Source organism: Grus americana, chromosome 1 (genome assembly GCF_028858705.1).
Source record: "Grus americana isolate bGruAme1 chromosome 1, bGruAme1.mat, whole genome shotgun sequence".
Lineage (NCBI taxonomy): Eukaryota > Metazoa > Chordata > Aves > Gruiformes > Gruidae > Grus > Grus americana.
Window position 1 is genome coordinate 70785196 of NC_072852.1, and position 16144 is coordinate 70801339.

At 40.6% G+C, this 16144-nt stretch overlaps 1 protein-coding gene across 16 annotated transcripts in view; it reads left to right on the forward strand.

Annotated features, from left to right (window-relative positions):
• CALD1 (caldesmon 1) overlaps window positions 1–14819 on the forward strand; it is a 203380-nt gene extending 188561 nt beyond the window's left edge. For 9 of the 16 annotated variants that reach the window (XM_054813237.1, XM_054813243.1, XM_054813249.1 and 6 more), the window contains 7 exons: window positions 5307–5350; window positions 5447–5525; window positions 7389–7526; window positions 8512–8607; window positions 11270–11347; window positions 11673–11706; window positions 13140–14819. In XM_054813237.1, coding sequence (XP_054669212.1) covers window positions 5307–5350; window positions 5447–5525; window positions 7389–7526; window positions 8512–8607; window positions 11270–11347; window positions 11673–11706; window positions 13140–13171 — 501 coding nt within the window. In that variant the 3' untranslated portion in view covers window positions 13172–14819. The remainder of the gene's footprint in view (window positions 1–5306; window positions 5351–5446; window positions 5526–7388; window positions 7527–8511; window positions 8608–11269; window positions 11348–11672; window positions 11707–13139) is intronic. The other 7 variants (XM_054813240.1, XM_054813244.1, XM_054813251.1 and 4 more) reach the window with 1 other exon arrangement.
• The last annotated feature ends 1325 nt before the right edge of the window (window positions 14820–16144 follow it).

A 16144-nucleotide genomic window follows, 5' to 3' on the forward strand; every position in this document is an offset into this window, starting at 1 on the left:
ACTGCATTTATCCATCAGGCAGGGCATGGACTAGCTTGATGACATGCAGATTCAGAGTTGAGAGACCAAGATGTGCAACTCATCTCCACGTATTACATGTCTCATGGATGCACATTTATAAATGCATGTACACAAACATGGACATAATATATACGTGCTTATATTTAGAAAGAACTACTGTGATTATCTAGTCTGTCCTCTACTAAATCACAGCCTACACAGTGTTGACAACTCCTGTTGTTTTAACTGTTAAATACAGTATTGCCCTGAAACCTGAGACACTACTTCAGCAGAACTACTACAGCAGCGTGGAGTCCTCCCAGTGACAGCACATGGGCTGGTCCTATCCAAGGGGACAGTGAAGAGGAAGCATGCAAAGTAAATACAGGCCAAGTTCATCACTAGCTCAAGGACAGAAGGAGCTTGAATTTCTCAGGGCTGGTGGAGTCCCTGTGGGCAGTAGCAGCAGTACCAAACCTCTGTTCAGCCAATGCCCTCTCTCAGTTGTGTTTGTTGTTGTTGGTTTTTGTTTTGTTTTTTACAAGGAAAAAGACTGGAACAACCTCTGCTGCTCTCCTATCCTGCTCTAGCTAGTGCTTTCCCTAGTTTAGTTCACACAAACGGTGCTGCAGTAGAAGAATAAGATTTTCTGCATAATCTTTGTTCATTTTCCTTTTTAGAGAAGTTCATTCCTCATTTTACTTTGGGAAGGAGTGTTACTGACTTCTTGTATAACTATTGTCTGGGTTAATCAGGAGCAAACAGGATATTTCAGTACTAAGTCTTTTCTTGGGGATGAGCTCCACCACTACAGAAATGCAAAAGCAATTAGTCATTGAGGGGAGGAAGCAATGGCAGGATGCTGAGAGCCTGGGATATCTCCTGTCTTTACAGAAAATGTCTTCTGGGAAACACAGGCTGATGTGGCAGCCTGTGCTTTCTGCAAGGCAATGCTGACAGCTAAGCCAGAAGATAGGACTTTTCAGGGCTTGAAGGTTTTTTGGTTTTGTTTTTTTTTTTCCTTTCCTTAAAAAACCTGTCTTGTCCTATCTCATGATTGCTCTCAATACCTGACAGCTGGAGCAGTCACTGGAAAGAATTAGAATCTACACAATCAGCTAAATGAGCTACTCTTGCAGCAGAGGGAAGATAGAGTGGTAACAACAGGATTTATGACATTTGTTTTCCCCCCATCTTTGATGCTGATGGCAGCACTCCACTCTGGCAGGTAAACTGGAGTAAATTGGTGCACTCTGCACAGATGCTGCTGACGGCAGGAAAAAGCCTAACTGTGCTTAATGAAGCAAAAGACCGTGTGAGCCACTCAGGGAGGATAAGGAGAAAGCCACTTTACTCCCAGGGACTACCACTTCAAATGGATTTCCACTAGGTTCTTCCACCTGTTGGATATGAGGTGGTTTTTTTCAATTCTACTCCCCATCCCACTGGGGCAGCGGGGGGAGCGGTGAGCGAGTGGCGGTGTGGTGCTTAATTATCAGCTGGGGTTAAACCATGACAGTCCTTTTTGTTGCCCCATGTTGGGAGCCAAAAAGGACTGTCGTGATTTAACCCCCAGCGGGCAGCTGAGCACCACACAGCCGCTTGCTTACTACCCCCATGGTGGGATGGGGGAGAGAATCAGAAAGGTAAAAGTGAGAAAACTCATGGGTTGAGATAAAGACAGGTTAATAGGTAAAGCAAAAGTTGCATATGCAAGCAAAGCAAAACAAGGAATTTATTCATCACTTCCCACGGGCAGGCAGGTGTTCAGCGTTCTCCAGGAAAGCAGGGCTCTGTCACGTGTAACAGTTACTTTGGAAGACAAATGCCATCGCTCTGAATATCCCCTTCTTACTTCTTCTTCCCCCGCTTTATATGCTGACCATGACATCATATGGTATGGAATATCCCTTTGAGTGGTTGGGGTCAGCTGTTCCCACTGTGTCCCCTCCCAACTTCATGTGCACCTCCAGCCTATTCAGGGCTGGGGTGATGATGTGAGAAGCAGAAAAGGTTTCGAGTCTGAGCACTGCTCAGCAGTAACACAAACATCTCTGTATTATCAACACTGTTTTCAGCACAAATCCAAACCATAGCCCCATAGTAACTGCTATGAAGAAAATTAACTCTATGCCAGCCAAAAACCAGCACATGCGTTTTTAATAGGCAAGACATTTCTTGCACAATCAGCAAACAAAACATGTCTATATAATATTGAATATGGATAAATGCATACATATATCTCTGCATAACATCTTGCTGAATTTATTCCTTGCCACTTGTATGCGCTGACCCCATTGAGTAAGGCCCTAATCAGGCGTGAGACTCCTCATGGTTTTGATTTATGTCCATTGGTTTCAATTCATCTGACTTTACCAGCGGAAGGGTAGGTGTCCATCTAAGCATTTTGTTGCCTAATCTAAGCTTCTTTGGTAGTTAATAGAGCGAGCGAGCCCCACCCTCAGTGGACGAGCAATCTGACCTTTCCTAGGGTGAGGTGAGCTCCTCTGCCTCTCCACTGACTATAGAGGGAACCAAATGAGTAATTTTGACTGAATGCTTAACTTTCAAGCAACTGAGGTTAAGGTGGGAGAGGTGCAGCCTGAGATCCTGTGTTCTTTCTCTCTGGTCATAATTTAATTAGAGGCCGGCAGGTTGACTTTTTGGAGTACATGTATGTTCTGTGTCAGAGACTTTGGAAAGTATTCCGTGGTGACAAAACATAGTCCAAGCTATTTAACAAGATGCTGTTAAAATGAATGCAGCAAAAAGATTATTCTTATTTCCTGGTCTCAAATTGAGGAAATATCTTGCATTTTGTGCTAACCACATTGCTTTGCCTATTTCTCTTACAGATCTATTTTGTAATACTGTTTACTGTACGTGCCAAACATTTTAAATTCTTTGCATGGAGTTCGTGTGGTCTGCAGTGGGTAAATGACCTTTAGATGTTCCTGTGCAGTCTAAATGTGTTTGATCCATATGTTGAATACACGTGTGCATACAGGTGTGTTTGCTCTAAGTGTGTTCAATGTATGCTTCTGTTCCATGCATACTGTGTTTTGAGGAACATGCTCTAGAACAAATTCTCATATAAAGGAGCAAAAGATGTGTTATCCATCCACGCAAAGCACCTGCTTCCTGGGGAAGAGGACCATGTTCAGCTCTGAGGGTCGCTTCCTAACTCTGCTTTCCCGTTTAACTTATTCCTCGCTCTCCTGTTCTGAACAATCCCTGACTTGCTCCTGATACCACAGCAGCTCTGAGAACTGCTGTTTCCAATGGGTAAAGAATGACCCCCAGTTTTTTTACTACAGCCCCAAGAATACATGTCCGTCTTCCCCCCAACTTATCCCCCTATTACACCAGTGACTACTGACACCAGGTTTTCCGGCTGTGTAGAAACATCGCTTCATCCTGAATGCAGGAAGGCTATAAAGAGTTTACTGTTAGCATCTTTTAACATCTGTCCCTTTTTTAAGATTTCAAGTGGAATCTCAGTTCATCTGTACTAGAAGATGCTGTAAGCAAATTATTAGATGGTTACCTTGAGTCCTGGCTCTTTGAGGTAGTCCATATTCTTTGTCCTTGCTGCCAGCCAGGGTTTCACTGATGCAGTCAGGGAATTACCTGTTCATGCAGAGCACGGGAGAAACCAGCGTTTCTTGTTGGTGTAACTCATCATTTTGATGCATTGCTGGTTATGACCCAGAAGTCAGCGTTGTGGGAAATTTTTCCTACTGTACCATAATTGAGGAGATGTGACATGTTTTAAGCAACCATCGTAGATCTGTTTAGTCACTTTTAATCAAATAATTTACTTGCTCGTTTTACGGCAATGCGGACTGTATTTCCTCTGGGTGAAACTAAGTTGGAAACTGTTAAGGCTGGCAGAGTGGCAGCTCCAAACCCGTGTGGGTGTGCAGGCTGTTCAGCTCTTGCCTGGTGTATGGCTGCCACCTTGTGACGACAATGCGTTAAGCAGTTGGAACATACCCGAGCAAAGCCTCTCTTTCCACCTAGGGCTGTGTTTGGATCCTATGTTGGGAACTAAAACTCTTGACGTAAATTACTCTGTAAATTGTGTATATATATTTTTAGAGGTGCCTTTGCGCTGGAGGAACTCCAGCTTGTTTGGCAAATTCTGCGCTGAAGTGAACTGAGTTTTTGCTTGTGTGGGCTTGAGAAATAAAACATGCATGCCCTTTGATGGGATTGCTGTGGGATTTAGTATTCTGGTACAGCCTGGATGCTAAGGGCACCGAGGAGAACCATTTAAAGGAATGGCTGTCATTGCCTTATTTTGAAGGCATGAATGCCACAGCAGTCACTGCTAAAGTAACTTGAAAATGGACAGCCCGTACTGAGACCGGGGAAGCCACAGGAATCCCGCCAGGCTGATTAATAGTCATCTCTGTTCCCTGGAGTTGGTTGTGTATATTTTACTTTCAAGTGAAACTGTAGAGCTTGGGACAAGAACTGGAACAATGCAATGTGGAAGAGACATGAGGAAGTTGATTAAAGTATTTCTTGACCCAGAATGCAAATAGACCCTCCCACATCTTGAAAAGTTTTAAAACTTTATTCAGGGATGGAGTCTTTTTGTTTGCAAATTATTGAGAGATTTGGCATAAGTCTTATGAGACCTTCATGATTCTTTTTCACAGGAAACATTACAATATTTTCCTACTCACAGAGTAGAAAATAATGATGAAATGTAAGATACCAGTTTGTATAATAACAGCTGGTAGATATTGACTCAGCAGTGACGCTACTGAACATGAGCAGAATGCAGCCTGATCAGTTTTTTGGAGCTCAAATTAAGTCGGTGTCCTGCAAAGACATGCATGAGATAGGGTACGTGACTGAGCTCCAAACCTGGCCTAGTCTGATGGCTTAACTCAGAAAAACTTTAATAAAGTTGCTGTCTGTCTCAAGAGATACATACTTGCCTTTATGCGGGAAATTGAGGAAATTTGACATAGGTTTTGTGAATATCAACCCCTTTCATAAGATAAACTTCCCTTTTTCTCCTTTCCGTATTGTTGGCTAATTCTCTTGTTCCAAATGGGGCACTGAAGAAGTCTGCAGGTTGCAACCATTAATGCAGAAGACATACCCACCCTTATGAATTTGTAGTATAATAGGGTCCTAACTGTAAAATCTGTGTGTCTGTGGTGATTTCTGTTGGAATGCATCTCTTTCAGATTGACCTTTTGACATTTAAAATCACATTTAGCCTGGCCTTGCACAGGCTGCCTTTTTATTAACTTTAAACTTATAGGTCTTCTTTCTTTCTTTTCTAGATAGAGGAGCGAGCAGAATTTTTGAACAAATCCGCTCAGAAGAGGTAAAGTAATAAACCAGTAGGTTCAGTCAAAACAGCAGTGTTTTTAATTGGAGGGAATAATAATTTCTTTCTCTCTTTTTTTTCTACTTCCTACAGTGGTATGAAACCCACCCACACGACAGCAGTTGTCTCAAAGATTGACAGCAGACTTGAGCAATACACTAGTGCAATTGAGGTAAGTTAATTCCAGGTCACGATTGCTCTAGTTACTAACGGCTTTTAGGACTTTAATCAGCCTGTGCTTTACTGTTAAGAATTGCAGGGATTTTTGGTCACAAACTCTTTTTTAATGCGACTTCAAGAACAAAATGCTTGAGGTACACTTATAACCAACATCTAGATACATATCTAAACAAAGCATTGGATTCTTATCTTCCCTTTCATGCTACAATTTACTCTGCTTTGTAAGCTTGGAGTAGCTCTTGAAGGACTCAGTCGGCATCCTCTTGGCTGATGAGAGTATTATCTGCAGAGAGCTGATAGTCATCCTGAGCAAAGCTGATTTAGCAGTTTATTTAGGAGAGCAACAAACTGGGTCTGTGTTGCTGGCTGCCACTTCAGAGTGAAATTCCTTGGCAAAGACAGACACTTTAGTGAACTAGAGAGTTAAATAGTGACAAAGGAAAAATGGAATCAAAATAAAATGCAGAATTTGACCCCAGGTGATTTTGACAAGGAAAAGTAGGTAGTTTTTTAGCTGTTTTTATAAATAAGTTAGTACAGGCAATGTGAAAACTACTGGTTAGTATAGCAGCCCAACTGGGCTGGGTTGGTAAGTGTAATGGGAATAGGATAGTATAAAAAGGGATATTGTCTTGATAGCTGTGATTGCAATCTAGCATTATTCATTCCCTGCTGGATTTTTTTTTCTTCTCTTGTTCACATATGGGGAAGCATGGTATTGCATTAAGGTATTAATTGGTTAGGCTTTATTATACTTTAACTTAAAGGACAATTTAGTAATTATAAATCAATTAACAAAGGCTTTTTTTCTGTGGCTGTTGTCTGTTTAACCTTTCTGCTAGGAAGCCTATCAGTGCTGGAGAGTTTTAGACTGTGTGTCAGTTCCCGATGAAAAAAGCACATGCATGACAGTGCTGAAAGGCTTAGGCTTGCCTCCAGCACCTATGTCAAGCTGAAGGTAGCTCAAATCCCTCCATTAGAGATGAATGTTAGCGTGGCATCCAGTAGTCCCCATATCATCGAAGCAGGAGCATACAGCTTCTGTCCTCTATGGCAAGGGGCAAGCAACGCAGCTTTACAGCTACGTAGAGCTCCCTTCTGATTGGAAACTGTTCCTTTGCTGAGTTTCTGATTTTTCCAAAAGTTGCCAAATCTGACTTGCTTTGCAACTAGAGAGGCAAAGCCTCAGCTCATACAGGTTCTTATTCTCCTCAAATCTGTGTTGCATAAAATGCACAAGAATTTTGAAAAGAAGGAACAGGAGGAGTTTGGTCCAGTGTTCTTGGTAACCATGCAAAAGCCATACTGCCAAGAAACCTCCAATTCCTCAATCCTCCACTCTAAAAAACCTCCTCATTCCAAATATTCTGTCATTGCTGAAATTTACCCCTAGAATTCCCTAGTTGTGAGATTAAGTTGTCTGGGACAGATAGAGCAGATGCTGAATGACAGAGCAGTCTTTCTCCCCTGCCTCTGCATAAGGTTTTCCTTAGCTGTGTTCCTGAGAGAACTATGCTTACAGGATGCAAGTGCTGAGACTTGAAAGAGGGCAAATGAAAGCCTTGGAGCAGTTGCGTGCAGAGCTGTGGTTTTCCATGAGCTTTAGAAATGTAACAAGTGCAAAAATCTAAGTGACTGCAGTTTTCATAGCTGGTCATGTCAAGGGTGCAACTGCAAATGAAAAGGGACAGAGTGTCAGTGGCATCTCTTGAGCTGGGTACTTCTTTCCATCTTTGCGTGATCATCGCTAGAACCACTTACAGCTGCTGCATTGCCCAGCGCTGCCCCGAAGTCAAAACACCCTGCAACTCCAGCTCTTAATGCCCAACACCAACTGGCTTCAATTCTTCTGCAGGGCACAAAGTCTGCGAGACCAGCTAAGCCAGCAGCCTCCGACCTTCCTGTTCCAGCTGAGGGTGTCCGTAATATCAAGAGCATGTGGGAGAAGGGCAATGTTTTTTCATCACCTTCTGGGACAGGAACACCAAATAAGGTATGTGTTTAATTTTACATAGTGATATAAAGAGTTATGTTATGGACCTGACCTTGCCATTCATGTTCCTATGAGTAAGCCTGGCTGCTTCAGTTGACATCACTGGTGAAGAATATCCCAAAGGATGCTGAGGTCCTCAGAAACCCACAAAATTGTGTGGCTGCAATATTGAGTCCAATGGAAGAATTCAGTGACATACTGAGCTCAGTTATGAGACATTCCAAAGCCACATCAGATATCTTAGATAAATATATCTGGGTAGTTCAAGTGGAGTACAAAGAAATTCTTTGTGTTGGGAAAGATTCTTTTTGGGGGGGGCAGAGGAGGATTAAATAGGCAAGATAATGATGATGTTTTAGAAATAATGCATAGAAGCATTTGTGAGACCTTTATCTTTTCTGCATAAATCCTTAAGGCAACGTTTCCTTTCTATAAATTGATGTGAGTTGATGAGCATTCATCATAGCCAAAAAGCTGAGCCATGGATTGAAGGGGGTTATTAGCTAGACACGAAATTTCAGTAATTTGTTCTAAACTTTTAAAGATTTATTTTAATGATTTAAATTTTAGGCCACAACTCCTCTATTATGTGCTTTTTTGAAAAAACAAAACAAAACAAAACAAAAATGTAGACTTAGACTTGTGTCTCTTGTTCTTTTAGGCTAAAGATTTTTTCTCCTTGGAGTTTCCGGTTATGACAGAAACAGCAGGTGTATGTCTAATGTTTATTCCTAGGTTAGCACACTTAACCGGAAATGATTTTGTCAACCCACATTTATCATTATTGAAAACCAGAGAGTAGTAGTACTGTGTAGTTCATAGGGAGAATATCTTCAGAACACACAGGATGACTCTTAGCTAGCTGTAGTCTCGGTGAGGACCTCTATGTTAAATTCAGGCTTGGCTTTGTTTTTAAATCTAAACTGCGGAAAACATAGCAAAAACTATTCTGAAAATCTTCTGATTAGATTTTATTATTTTGCAGGAAACTGCTGGACTGAAGGTTGGAGTCTCCAGTCGTATCAACGAGTGGTTAACCAAGACCCCAGAGAGCAACAAATCACCTGCTCCAAAACCTTCTGTAAGTAAACCTGCAACAACCATCTCTTCAGTATGTGGGTTCTCTCCTGAGGCAGAGGTCGTGATGGTGCTTCCTCAACCAGCTGATGGTCTTTGGAGGGACCTTGCTGCATGTCCTCTATTGGAGGCTCACTGACGCCCTCTGGCTGCTGACTTCTGGGTAGTCTGAAAAGGGGGGGCAGGTGGGTGAAATAGGGCAGTTCTCACCTTAAAGCTTAGGGGTGCTCTAAAAAGACAGTGCTCAGGGAAGCACTTCTGTGGTAGAGAACGACATTAATGTACCCACCTGTGAAAGGTCTGCCATTAATTTAGAAATTACCAGCCATAGACATTGGATGAAACACTTGTGCTTTGGCCCTTGCCCTGTAAAAATCTTTCAAGTACATTTTTAAACACAACTGAAATACTTTAATCCTTTGAGAGCCTAAATGTAATTTCTAATGAAGGCCCTTTAGCATGCCTATTACTTCAGCAAGAATCAGAGAAGAAAATGCTACCAAAGTAATAAGCTAGGAGGGTGGGAAGCAGCCATGTGGATGTGGAAAGGAGCAGAAACAGGTACTTGAGCGGTGAGGAAGGGTAGGGATGAGGAACTGGAGCTGTAAGTGTCCATATTGGAGAATGGCAGGGCATCACTCATGGTGTTAATGATCCTACTTTAGGATTTTATTAAAGAACTGGTTTCTTCCCATGTCCTTGTGTAGCGTTTTTCGGCCAGTCCACTCGCCCTTTATAAAAGGTGCAGCCTGACAAACGCTTTCTCAGTTCACACTCCTATTTGTCCCAAAGAGGAGCTTGACATTTGCAGCGTTGTCCCTAATGTCAGTATTTACTGGTACCGACACGGAGATTGTGTCCTTATAGACATGAATATAAAAGCAAAAAAAGTCATTGTGGTCACTGTATTTAATCACAACTGCTGAAAACCAGCACAGAATCTGCCTCCAGATTTTCCTCTTTCTTTTAAGTTGAGTCTTTTAGATAATGTAAAACTAACCTCCTGTTTTCCCCTCAGCCAACTGTTTCTATCTATGTCTTCATTTCCCTCTTTCTTAATAGATTGTTCTTTCTTCTTTCAATATCTCTACTTGAAGGAACCTGCCCTCCACCTATTATTCTTCTTTGGGGGTCTGTTTGCTAAGGTGGTCAGGTAAACCTGTTCATAATTGACTATGAAGAATGATATGCATCTGTAATGTGTGATTTTTACTTTTTTCACAGGGATAAATCAAAGCAAAACCTAAAATTTCTCAGTTAGCAAATAACTTCCTACTCTCATCACATTCCACCAAAATAAAGAATTGTTCAAAGCTTTTGTGACCATCAAGATTCTTGTGGTTTTTGGAACAATGTTCAATTAAAAGTACAGGGAACAAAGGTGTCGGTTTTATGGTGAACTTAAATCACAGATCCCAAATGATTTCAGGATTATGGAAGTGGTTTTGTCCACTGGAAGTAGTTTTGTGATAAAATCCACTGCAATTTTGCTGTTTTCTTCCTTCCTCTGTTACTGCCGAACTTGCTTTTTGAAGTACAGAATTGGCTTAAAGTCTTAACCATAGCAACCCTCTTTGGCTGTAAATTATGATCAATTGTAGTGCATCTCTGTTGGGTGCAAATGCCTCTGGCAGGAATCACGTTTCAACATTTACCAGAGGGCCTTTTTCTATCTCAAGTTAGAAATTCTCACGTGCAGAAAACTACCTTTCTATGGATGGCAAGAACAAGATTCTGGAAGCTGTGCAGGACTTGAACACTTTTTGAAAAGGAGAATATTAATGTCCAAAATTGTTTCAAGAGTCTTTTGTTTGCCAACCACAGAGGTAGATACCAATCCATCTGTCCTTAAGCAAGTGATTGCTACTAGCCTAGCATATTGTGTCTGGATTTGTAGCCCTGCTTTTCCCCATGAAGCAACTTGACATTTTTACTTGCTTTTGCAAGTAAAAGTTTTGGTTAAAGTGTCCATAGACACTTATTTTCAGAGAGTATTATTATTTTTAATGACGTTACCTTATCTGGTTTTGTGTGGGGTTTTTTTGTTTTTGTTTTTTCTGTCAGGCTAGTGATTGGTACATGCTAAGGTTTTAAAGGATGTAATGGAAATTCAAATGGATATGAAAGGATTACAGGGTTAAATCCTGAAACCTATATTAAAGAATGCAGACGAGAATCTGCTTTTCTGTTGAAAGTAGTTGTTGTACTCTGGTTTTTTTACAGGGTTTTTTAATGAAATATTTTGATTCTGATATAAAATAACTGAGAGAAGCTACTTTTGAATTCCTCCCTAATAGAAATAATATTTCTGAAAAAAAAAAAAAAATTTTTTCTGCAAAAATTGGAATAGTCTTAAAACCCTGATGATGCAGTAATTTTTCACTGTACTCCCTAGGATGAATGTAATAAGATATGGCCAGTCTGTGCAATACTAAATAGATGCAGCAGCATTGTTTTTTGTCATAAAGCATGTATATGTGTGGAGTGATTATGTGAAGTGTCATTCTGAATAGCTTTATAATTGATAGACAATGTAATAGTTACTACTGGTGAATGCTCCTCAACTTTTTTTTGAGGAAGTCGCATTCTAACTTTTTCTCTACCAAATTAAAATAAACCTGAACTAATGTTGGTTTCTGTTTTCTTACATTAATTTAAAAATACAGGATTTAAAACCAGGAGATGTATCTGGCAAACGTAATCTCTGGGAGAAGCAGTCAGTTGAAAAGCCATCTCCTTCTAAGGTAACACTTCAGTGCATTGTTACAAGGGTAATATCTCTGTGGGAGGCTTTCTAGGGGGAAGGTGCTGTTCACCTTCATACAGTCAGTTAGTTGGAATTAGGCCTCTGCGTGTCTTTTGTTACTAACCTGCCTTTTTATCTATAAAAGAAAGTACAATGAGGCACAGAAAGCCATGGGCAGCATGTAACTTCTATAGTCCTATGTTGCAGAGCTGGTTTGTGCGTGGAAATCTGTCCTTTGCATGGACTTGATTTGTTTTCCTGTTATAAGTAGCTGTGTTTTCTCATATTCAACTTTAATTTTGGATTATTACTTCTTCAAACAGGTATCAGCTATGGGGAAAAAATCAGAGACTAATGGTAAGTAATTCTAATAATACATCTGCATATAAAATAGAAACTTTGCCACACTTTCCTACAGGCACATCTAAGTTTTAAAATTCTACGGCTGTCAGTGTTGATGCAAAAAACAAACCCTTTTTGCCTTTACCTTTCAAAAACTCCATTGCAGTATCATCAAAACATGAATGTTTGAGAAATAAGCCTAAATCATCTTTCTAGGAGGACAGAGGACTAGCAGTGCTCCAGCCATGTTTGCAAAGCCTTGTTTGAGTGACATGTGTAGCACGTTTGCTGTAGTTGGAGAGCATCATTAAACTGTGTGAGGTCCGAGGAATGGGATGTCATTTAACTAATTACAGCAAATGTAGGGCATCTGGGAAAGGCTGTTAAAGGCTGCAGCAGGAATGGATGTGCCTTTCATGAGTGGAGAAGAAACACAAAAAGCAAGGCTGTTGCAGCAGCATTATTTGAGCAGAAATGGAAGATTTCAGTACTACTGAGAACAAGCCCTGCATGTGATTTTAAACATTGCCACTGGGTAATGGTGAAGCCTGATGAAAATTCAGCCGTGTTAATTTTTAAAAATAATTCTGGCTGGTTGTGAGTCTCATGCGCTCCTGCATACACAGACTGGAATGAAGTTGAAATGCACTCAAGAGCAGCACTGCTTTTGCTGGAGCTGTGCATTGGTGTCTTCTCAAGGCAAAAAGAGTCCTACTACTGTCATTTTGAAACTACTAGTTTGGGCAACAAAACCTAGTTGTACGGAAAGAAATCAGCAAAATTCTCCTCCTAGCTTTTGTGCGCTTTTTAAATTTTTATTTTAATCTAAAACACTCCAAATAAAATCAATTAAAGGAAATATGTGCCTCAGGACCAGTGGGAAAGAATGGAAATTCACTGATCAATTTAATAGCTTTAAGATGTCTTGCAGCATCCCTTGAACTCTTCACTAGGAATGAAATGATCGAATGTAGAAAAACTTTCGGTTTTCCACGCATTAATATGTGCACACGTTTTTCTTCACGAGCCAGAGCTATGCTCTGCCTGTGAACTTTTGTTATCAGTTTAGAGTCATGCAAAACAGAATTGTCTTCCTCCTCCTCTTATTCTTTTTCAAACCGAGCTGTTAGGAGAGGGGTTTTCAGACTCGCTCAGTGTTTAGCGCTGCTCTGCTCCCACGGAAGGTGTTAGCAGTCGCACGTCGCTGCCTTCGGGAGCAGACCCCACGGAGTGGTTTGGAAGCTGCTGAGCCTCTCATCTCACTCAACCTTAGAGCGAGGAGGGCTTCAGCAGAGGGGTTGCAGGAGGAGGCTCTCAGGAGTGCAGCTGCATCCAGGTTTGTGTCCTGCCTTCTTACATACTGTGTGTTAAATCTAGAGCCGTGCCTTCTCTGTTTTAGAGTTACATTTCGGTTATTTCAAGCCATCTTTAATCTTTCTCTTTCTCAGCAGGTTTGAGACAGTTTGAGAAAGAACCATAGAAGGCCACTAAAGATGCTGGACCAATCAGTTGGGGGGAAGGAAAAAAAAAAAAAGGAAAAAGTGCTAAATTGTTCTTTTTATATTTATGTTTATTTACCAAAATGTCTTTTTGCATTATCCCAGTTAAAACCATGTATATTAGCACTGTATTTAATAATCAGTCTAGACATTCATCATAATAGTACTGCCTTTGCACAAGAGCCTTTATTCCTAAAGAAACCCATGCTGTGAAATATATAGACTCTCCTACTGATAGTCATAACTAACTATGTATCTGAACAGTGATTTCAACTGGCATAAGCGGTCGACCCAAAATACATGTAAAGTGAAGTTGCTTAAGAAAGGTGTGCAGTAAACCTATAAAAACAATGGTTGCTTTTGTAATACAGAAGTCTTTCTTTCTGCACTTTAGACTAAGGCATGGAAGAAATATCTTTAGTTGACAATGTAATATTTTCTGTAAGTTGCCCATGTCATGAGAAATACTGCATCAATAACGTGTTTTAATTTTTTTTTGTTTTATACTTTTTTTAAGTATCAATTTTTCCATTCTAGTTTAAGTTAATACCTAAATTTGGATGATTATGTTAGCTGACAGCGGTACTGATATTTCTTTTTGTTGTTAGTGACTAGTAATTGAATGCAATTTAGACTATATACACACATAGCTTTACAAAGTTTAGCCTAAAGGCACTACTAATGGTAGAATGCTTTAATACATGCTAGAGTATTATATTTAGTAATAAACATACATAATTAGCCAATATCACAGCTTTAAAAAAATAAAGACAAAATCACACACTTTTCTATAGTAAGATTTCATAATTGCCATTAGAGGTATGGTAAGATAAGTATTAAAAATTTTTAAATGTCAGTTGCCCAGTAATGGGTAATTAAAAAGAAAGTATAGTTTTTAAAAGAGGAAAAGGTAAGGGTATAGAGGGTCAAAAATAGGTCACTTGTATAAAACGTTGTAGTTTAATTTATATAAAACTACCATATTGAAAAGAAAAAAAAACCTAAACACAGTTGGAGCTTGTTTCAAATGACTGCACACTAAATCTTGCCATCCATCAGTGCCGTACACTAAATCCACCTAAAATGAAGTAAACCTCTATCTTTATAGTGCTTCTTTTTAACTCTCTCTCCCGAATATCTTATTTACAGATGTTTTCATTTGTATATAGTAAACACATGGCTATAAGACGTCAGCTTGGTTTATATTTACATGCCATACAGTTCAGCATTTACATCCTACAGTGTACGGATGGCATAAACTGAGCAACTGAAGTAGCCCCGAGCACGTTGTTGACAGCTTTGTTGTGCATTGGAACTACCAGGATCTCCCTTTTCACCACTTCCATCTCTTACAGCATCTGACTTCTTCCTAAAGAAGAATTTCAACCCAAAGATGAGCTCCCCTGCTTGGCTGAAACATCTTGTTTACATATAGAGATGCACATAGTTATTTGTAGGGGGTGAAACTGTGCCTGACATTGTCTGTGAGTTGTCATGTTTTCTGTTTGGGGGTTTTGTAAACACTCCTCTGAGTCTTTCAAATACATCCAATAGCTGCAATAAAAATGATTTGTTCAAACAATGTATTCTGAAACTGCATCCACAATAAATGGAATATTTCCATCAGCAGCCCTCTGTTTGTTAATGAGTAGGAACGTGCCAGTTGTTGTAACTGGGATAGAAACTGTGCTAAGGCTGTGTAAAATAATGTAACATTGCAAAGAACCTCGAAGGATCTCTCTCCTGATGTACTATCCTACACCAGACAGCCAAGTCATAAAATCAGCGGCTTTAACCTACATATTCTTAAGGGGGAAAAAAATATAAAAATCTTGTCATGGCTATCAGTACAAGACAGGAGCTGTGCATCATCCAGAAGTCAGCGTGCTCAGCGAAGTAGGTTCTGACTTAGTGGCACAGCTGTCTGCTTTCCTCCTTTGCAAAATGTTTTCTGTGTGAGAGCTGTTGTATTTCTTCTGTCTACCCCGGTGGGATGTGCTTCCAGGCTTGGATGATCGTGAGTACCAAGCCTGGCGAGCCACTGGCTTTCCCGTTGTCCTCCTGTCCCATTAATTTTTTCTCTAACGGCAGCACAGGATGTAGTGCCCTGCTCTAACCAGGTCACGGTCATCCAAAAGAGCCCCCCCAGGCTGCTGATAGCTCCACGGGAAGCATTGGAAAGGCTGCAGCAAGCACAGCTTTCTGAGCTACTGGGGGAGAAATAATTGGATGCTGCCTAATTTAACCTGAAAAGAGCTTGTATGCTGGCAAGCATGCCTGGTCTTCTGCCTTGTACTGACCAACTACATTGCTGCGTTTCTCTGCAATCTTTGCTGAAGTGACGCTTTTCCTCGTTGATGTAGGGTAAGTTTCTTTTGCTCCTGGTTGTTGCCTTTTCTGAGAGTGTGGAAGTGTGCTGGGCACAATCGGTTCTACTTTACAGTATTTCGTAAAAGTGGTGTGGTCGTGTTTGTTCTCCTCAGCTGCACGACTGCCGGGCAGAGTTCGCCAAAGACAAATCCCAGTGGCTGAGTCAGCAGCTCTGAGAGTTTTTCTGGTGTTTTGTTACCATTATGAGGTGATGATTTTTTCAGATGATACCAGATTGTCACCTTAGCTTCTGATCGTGCTTTCTTGCAGCTCACTTGGCATCTAAGCCAGCCTTTCTTTTGTCAGTGTGCAGAATGCCACAAAACAGCCTTTTTCAAGCCTGCCTTTGCTTTGGCCTAGCATTACCCATCTGAAAATACTTTAAAGCAATTGTGAGTCTACCGCAGGGTTTGCTTTGGTGTTTTTAAAGAAAAGTTTTTCCTATGTTTTCCTTAAAGCCAACCCTTATCTGGATATATCGTTCTGAATGCTGCCGGCAGAGGTGCAAAAATCTAATTTTGTGTTTGACACTTCCAGAGCAAGTCAGTCTGAATTTGTAGGTAGCCCTTAGGTTTGGCTGGGTA